The sequence below is a fragment of the Hibiscus syriacus genome, unplaced genomic scaffold, assembly GCF_006381635.1.
Source record: "Hibiscus syriacus cultivar Baekdansim isolate YM2019G1 unplaced genomic scaffold, ASM638163v2 tig00110383_pilon, whole genome shotgun sequence".
In the NCBI taxonomy this organism is placed as follows: Eukaryota; Viridiplantae; Streptophyta; class Magnoliopsida; order Malvales; family Malvaceae; genus Hibiscus; species Hibiscus syriacus.
The window spans coordinates 1957104-1964872 of NW_024062714.1; the positions used below are offsets into that span (position 1 = coordinate 1957104).

Sequence of the window (7769 nt, forward strand, 5' to 3'; positions counted from 1 at the left end):
CCATATTGTCTAATAGTATCTTTCAAGACTTCCTTAACATCAAATATGAGATTTTTCTTTAAAGTAGGGCATGTCATATCTAACTCAGTTTAAAACTCAGGAAATCTTTTTTTTTACTACCACCAATTTTATCACAAGAAGAAGAACTATGCAATGACTTTGCATCATCATCATCACTATCAGAAGACAAACTAATACAAGCAGTATGGTTACGCACAAACCCTAGGTTCTCTTATACATTAACAGTCACAAATATATCACAAACCTCTTCAGCTGTATCAAAAACATCATTTTCACTATCTACAAATTCATATTCTAAAGTTTCATGCTCAGATGGGTAATAATTAGAACCTTCAGATTCTTCAGTTTTATTTTCACTAATTTTTGACAAAGTGAAGTAAAAGGAAAAGAAATATAAATGAAAAGGAAAATAAAAAAAAATAAGTTATGCACAATAGGACAAAAAAATTTATGCTACACCTTATGGACCGCAAATCCATAAAAGTTCCAACAACAAAACAATAGCATGCATAAACCGGACCCAACAACCAATATTTATATAACATCAATTTTTTCCATATTATATTGAAACACATTGTCCAATACACATGCAATTCAATCTGAAAAATCAATAAAAAAATGTCATACAACAATCCAAAATCAAAGGATTTGATATTCAAACAAATGTCCAATATGATTGAACAACAATAATGGATGCATATCCTAGCTATAAATCCAAAATCATATACAACCAATACCCATGCAATTACACAACATCTTAATCAAACAATACAATAACTTATGAGAAGTTACAACTCAATCAAATAGCTTATGAAACAATTTCATATTTAGGATTTCAAAAGATTTAAACCTAAATTTATGAAAAGTAACAATAACTCAATTTCAGATTTCAAAAGATTTAAACCTAAATTTAAAAAAAATAGAATATCAAAAAAATAAAAGTTACGCCTTAACAACTTATGAATCAAAACATCAAAAAATTGTCAAATAAATAAATAAAAAACAACTTATCGTTCGCCACAATTGAACAAACCTTCAATCGAGTCCTTCTCTTCCTTATTTTCATCCACCGACAATCAATAATCTTTAAAAAAAATCCTAACTCTAAGAACCCCAAATTAAACCTAATTTTGTGTTTGGGATTTTTTTTACTTGATCAGTGAATAGGTTTAAAACCCATTTAACTTTTCCCAAATGTAATAAGACATTGTTTGGGAATTTTTATTTTATTTTTATACCTGAACACGGGATACTAACGTGTCATGTCATTCTCTGCTAACGATAGATTATGGGCGGTAACGGCAGGGATCGTATTGCAAATGAAATAAAAGTTCGATGACTGGGTTACAAGTTTCAAACGTTGGGTGACCAAATTGCAAGCACCTTAAAAGTTCAGGGACTATTTATATATTTTATTGTTATATTTATTATTTTAAATATAAAATATTTTCTTTTAAATTATAAAAATAATTATATATTAAATAAAAATTTTGATATTTTAGGTTCGATTAACTATAATTTTTCAACTTATATATCGTCAAACACTATAATCTTGATTGGATTTTAATTTTCATAGTTTCTCACCTCAGTCCTACGAATGTTGTATGTTCATGGTTCCTAGGATTAGGAATACTATAAAGGTAATCTGTTTGTGGCTAAAACAATCTATTATTATATGTAATTGAGATCATAAACTTTGGAAGTGAGAGTGTATATATATATATATTAGTTTTATATTTCTTTAAAATTATTAAATGAGTGAAAATAGATTATTAAAAGTAACAGAAAAATTAAAAAATATTAAAGAAATAATTTTTATTATTCAATAATTGCAATTATATATATTTGTTTACACCTGTTATAAAACTAAGTGTTTTACACTTTTTTTAAGACAATTGGATAAGAGAAATTAAAGATTGAGATTAACAATAGAAAATAAAAAAATATTCACTAAAAAACAATAAGTTAATTTTGACCTTTAATTTTCTCTCATAGAACTATCCTAAAAAAGTGTAAAATTAAAAATTTTACACTTTTTTACGACCGTTGTATTGAGAGAAATCAAAGTCCGATATTAATTTTTTTTAATAAATATATTCTTATTTTATACTGTTAATCTCAGTATTTGATTTATTCTCATCCAACGATCTTAGAATAATGTAATTTTTTTTAGTTTTATGTGAGGTATATATATATATATATACACGTGTGGGAAAATTGGAAAGCGTGCGAGTGCTTGCATCATTTATGACTGAATGCTTGTCTAAGTGGGCACCCAAAATTTTTTTTTGTTCCTTAGCATTGCGACACAAGACAACTACCAAACAGCCATCAAAGATGGACAAAGCTATTAAAAGGCTACACTGCCCCAAATATATAAATTGTTCCTTGCCCTACCAAGCCTCAGCAGTGCTGTTTGGGCTCCACATTTGCACGTGACTATCTCACCTAAAACACATACTCATATTATTGCAAACCCAGGCTTTACGCTATTTTATACGTACAATTACTTTTCGAAAAACGTACATTTACCTGGCCATTTACCTCAACTCCTTTTCCAAAATAATTTGTCTGTGGTCCTTGCAGAATGTTTGCATGTTTCAGAAATCAATTATACAAGCGGGGAAATCCATAAATATATATGACTTTACTATACACGTATAGTATTTAAATTATTATTTTTGTTTTATTTTGATCATTTAATTATTTTTTGTTTTAAAATCAAACATAACATTATGTTTTTGTTTTATTTTGATCACCTACTATTGAATTTTAAAATTCATTTCAGTGATACCGTGGAATTATATTATTGTGACAGATATATATATATATTGGGCAAACTACACGTTTAGTAAGTTAAATATTATTTTTATTATGTTTTGGTCATTAACTATTTGGATATATATATATATATATATATATATATATCAAGGAGTAATTTGTAAGTCTATATATTATCATTCCCCTAGAAACACATTAATGCCAACATTCTACACTTGGATAAAGCATTTATAATGGAAAATGGAATTAACCCTAGCTAGTAGCTATGATCTTGAGAAATATTTTGCTTCCCCATCATAGCTCGTTTAATGGCAAGCTTATTTCATCCATATCATCCAACGATAGAAACACTTCATCCAAGCACGATAGTTCTGTTTCATCATCGTCTTCGTCTTCACTACAATTTCTTTCATAAACTCGGCAGACAACCCATTTGCTATAATCCTAAAATGTCACCAAAAAATCAACAAGACCAGTCAATATCGAAGATGATGTCAACCAAAAAATCAAACTAAGAATCGTATGCAATTATACTGACTATTTTGGAATGTCCACTGCGTTTGGATAATTTGCCGGTGCCGGAATCAGAAACGGAGAGACTATATTCTTGCATTATCCAATTGGTTTTGAAGGCAGCCGGACCTTCTCCGATGTAGAAAACCAAATACCTTTTCATGCCAACTCTTTTGTTGATGCTATTAACAACAGGCTCATCTATTCCCATTGGCTCCCAATATCCATTGCTCGCACTCCTGATTGGAATCCTCCTACTGTAAAAGTACCACTGGTTGTCCTCACACAAAGCTTTGCCTATAAAAAATATTCAAACTTTAACCATTTTAAAAAGGGAAAACAGTTAAAAATTTTCAGTTGATGTTTATAAAGTAAATACCATCAAGTTCCCAGGGATCATGGGGATAGAGTTCAAGATCAGGGATGACATCAGGATGGCAAGGCATGAGAGCGGCCTTACGTTGAAGGAAGTGAACCACCAGCTCTTCATCCGTAGGATCAAATCTGAACCCAGGGGGTAGCTTAACATTGCTATTTTCTCCCATATCTCTCCAAAAGGATAACAAAGAAGAATAGTGAAGAATAAGGGTTTGTACTGAGGTGATATTTATAGTGTGAGTGAGTGGGAGAGAGATGTATGCATGTGTGTATCATAGTATCAAATTGTGGTTGCGGATGCGGTTGCAGTTTCGCCGTTACAGATGATGCAGATGTTACGTAACGTGTTGCGACTATCGCGGACGTAATCTCTTCCTCAAAAATCACAATATGTCTAAAATATTATATTTATAGATTTTACAGTTATCTTTTAATATGGTAATATTAATATACTATTTTAATATTTTATTTTGAAAATAAAAAATTTAATTTCATAGATAAAAATTTATTAAAAACAAATATAAATCATAAAAGTGATATCATACTGGATAATGGGTAATAACAATTATAATGTTAATTAATAACATATAAACAATATCACTAAAATCATATCAAATTTTTTATATTATAACATAAAAATGTCCATTTTACATAACTTAGAAAGAAAAAAAATACATAAATATAAATATAAAAATTCTATATCTTATAGTTCACCACCAAAATGAATGGTGTGGCAGATCTAAAGCATTTCGATCTCCGTCATTGTCTTGGTTTTGATTTCTTCTTATTCCATGTGAAGAAAACATCACATTATGTGAATCATAAGATACATCATTGGTAGGAAACATGTTGTATGATAAAATTTTATAGTAAATAGATTAAATAAAATTTTATAGTTTTATAGTAAATAGATAAAATATATATACTATTATAGTATTATAAATTGAATTCCTCTCTTATACAAAATTTATATAATAATAAATAAACATATAATTATGATACTTAATGTTAATATAAAATTTAATTTAAAATTAATCACATCAATTTTAGATATGAGAACAATTCAATTTAAATTAATTTAATTTTAAAATAACATTAATAAATATTTTAATTAATTCAAATTTAAGTAATTAATTTTAGACATAACTATTAAGATATTATTAATTATATATATTTATAATCCAGTTTTAAGAATTAAATTAGAACAATTTATCTATGTAATTTTATATTTCAGATAATTTAAAGTTTGTTGGGTGCAATTTATAACGTGTTGTGATGTTACGTAATAGTTTTTGACCGCAACAATCGTGATGCAGTTTCTTTATTACGTTGCGCCGATATTGCGTCGCGGTAACCTTAAAAAACGTTACGATGCGGGCGTTACGCTACGTTGCGGCCGCAATTTAGTACTATGGTGTGTGTTATATATATTGTATTTACGTGAGAAAGAAGGTGGGGTATATTGTATTTACGTGAGAAAGAAGGTGGGGTTAAATGGCAAAAAGACCAAAGGGAAATCGATGATTTTTTTAGAGAAAAGTTTAAAATGCTCACCTAACTATAGGACATTGATTTGTTGAGTGTTTTGATTACTAAAAGTTACAAAATAATTCAACGATTATATGGATATGTTTTGTTGAGTTCTCCGATGATTAAAAGTTATAAAATGATCACCCAACTATTCATATGTTCTAAACTCATCATTTTTCATTAAAAATTGATGGTCGTCTGAGCTTGACGGTCATCTGTTGATTGGGATATGATAAAATCATATTTTAATGATGTCTACTAGCATTGTTGTTGCTCCAAGCATTGGCTCGACGACATAATATTTATAGCAGTGACTAGATGACATAATATAAATAGAAAGTCAACCCAAAAATATAACTCAATCGGTTATGTGATTAGATTTTATCATATTTCAATTAATATGTTAATATTCAGCTCAGATAATAGCTACTTTTTTAACGAAAAAAACATGAGTTTGAAACATATGAAAAGTAAGGTGATCATTTTATAACTTTTAATAGTCGGTGGACTCAAAGAAATAACATCTTATAATTGAGAGATCATTATGTAATATTTAATAATTAGAGGACTAAACAGATTATTACTCTACAGTCGGGGGGGTCATTTGAGTACTTTACCCCTTCTTTGGGTGCTCACTTCACTTCACTCTATGAAAACCCAACTAGGGCAGGCTATATATAGGCGGCGGTTAACGGGAACGCTTCGCCTGCTTCCAATTAACGCTGTCTGTTATTTTCTAATAAGATGTATGCGAATGGGAGGTGAAAGAGAGAGATTTATACACGATCATCCTATATCATGCTTATATCATGCATCTGCTGTCATACACGTGGCACTCTCTAAATTGGGTTTGGTCCTCCACATATTTCACAACTTTAATGTAGGGTTGAGAGTTTGTCGTCTTGGATTTTCTGTTCAAATATTTTTTAATTAGTTGGATTTTTATTTTATTTTATTTTATGAATAATTTAGGGTAAGTATATAATAGTATCTGTTTAAAGATAATTCTTAATCTTTTGATATAGACCGTTCACATCCTTGGTATGTATAATACTCGAATTCGGGTTTTCAAAAAATAACAATTATTTCTTAACTACGGAGTTGATTAGGAAAAATGTTGCAAGTATTATAGAATTCCTTTTTAAAGAAATATAAAATATTTTTCATTAAAGGGAATGGATTGGAACGTATAATGATTAAATTTAGTTTTATTTTGTTAACTGTTATTTGATTTTAATTTTAATTCTGTAATTAAAATTAAGATATTATACTACTATTGGATTAGATGTAAATATGACAACGATATGTGACGAGTTGGATTTTCACTTGCCATAATATTGATTCAATATTTTTTAATTCCAATTTTATTTTGAATAAAATAGTAATTAATTCACTCATGTCACGGGAAAGAAACGTCAGTAGTTTACACACTATATTAATGATCGATTATGATTTTTCACTCAATTAAGGCTCTCTCTCTCTATATATATAACAAGTAACAACTCGTGTAAAATATTAAGGTCATTTTCAACTATTTGCTTTGTAATATATATTTTTCCAAAACCTTGTCGGTTAATTGTTCGTAATAAGCAAGTTTTCGACTTCATTATTGTCAAAGGTTGTCCCTTAATTGGTCATGTGATCATCAATTATGAGTGAGTTTTTTATTTTATACCTAAAATCATAATATTGGACTTCAAGAATTTAATTTGTATTTCGGTTATTATTTTTTCAAATATCGATTAATAATTTTTAGTTTTTTTAATCTTATTTTTAAGTTATCTCTCAATGATTATTATAAATTTATAAATACATATAACACTTCATATTGATAAATGTTATATCTCCGAAGACCATCATCTTTTAGTTTCTTAGAAACTCCGAATAGACATCCTCACTTACTAAAATTTTTTCAATAGTCTCGTACCTGTAAGATGCAAGCCGTCAAATCAGATAAAATAGATGAACAAGCCCTCTAGAGAACACTTCTGATATATTAGGTCAATCCACTAAGATGAAATTCAATATTTAATGTTCAGATTTATTTAACATGCTAACCTATAAGTAGTCATAATAGTTTACATACCATACATTATTGTATATAGTCACTATAAATTCCCCTTAGTCACGAAGAAGAGGAGACTTTTTCCTTCTCCTTTAGCTACATCGACGATCTTTTCACTATTCTTCTCACAAAAAGCCTTCGGCCAATGGTTGACCTTCGACTAGTCGTGTTTCTCCGCTCAAATAAAAAAGAATAAACCATCAATGACTAATGAAGCTAAATTGTTCCTATCAACAATAAGTCTTAATTCGATCATGATTTCAATGTGCCAAAGTCTTAAAAATGTGGGTCTAAGTGAATTTAGACAATTATAATTTATATATTTTAAGAAATAATATATAGTTTAGTTTGTGGAATTAATTTTTCTTTATATTATGTTTAAAAATATAAAAGCTTTAAGGTGAAGTAAGGATAAATGAAGGCATGAATAACATTGGAGCTTCTTTATGAGAAAGCAAAGGGTGGGGTTGGAGAAGCAAAA

The 7769-nt window shown here is 28.7% G+C and overlaps 1 protein-coding gene across 1 annotated transcript; it reads right to left on the reverse strand.

Moving 5' to 3' along the window:
- Nucleotides 1-2974: 2974 nt before the first annotated feature.
- Nucleotides 2975-3872, reverse strand: LOC120121852 (NAC domain-containing protein 104-like). The gene is made up of 3 exons (XM_039141149.1): nucleotides 3695-3872; nucleotides 3341-3612; nucleotides 2975-3246 (listed from the first exon to the last, which is right to left on the reverse strand). The coding sequence occupies exons 1-3, from the start codon at nucleotides 3858-3860 to the stop codon at nucleotides 3097-3099; spliced, it is 588 nt and encodes a 195-aa protein (XP_038997080.1). The 5' UTR covers nucleotides 3861-3872; the 3' UTR covers nucleotides 2975-3096.
- Between the last annotated feature and the right edge of the window lie 3897 nt (nucleotides 3873-7769).

Bases quoted from the DNA above. Each gene is read 5' to 3' on its own strand.
- LOC120121852 (XM_039141149.1), bottom strand. From the start codon at position 3,860: ATGGGAGAAAATAGCAATGTTAAGCTACCCCCTGGGTTCAGATTTGAT. The intron at 3,613-3,694 runs GTATTTACTTTA...TATTTTTTATAG, and splicing joins TGATCCCTGGGAACTTGATG to GCAAAGCTTTGTGTGAGGAC. The intron at 3,247-3,340 runs GTCAGTATAATT...GTGACATTTTAG, and splicing joins GCAGTGGACATTCCAAAATA to GATTATAGCAAATGGGTTGT.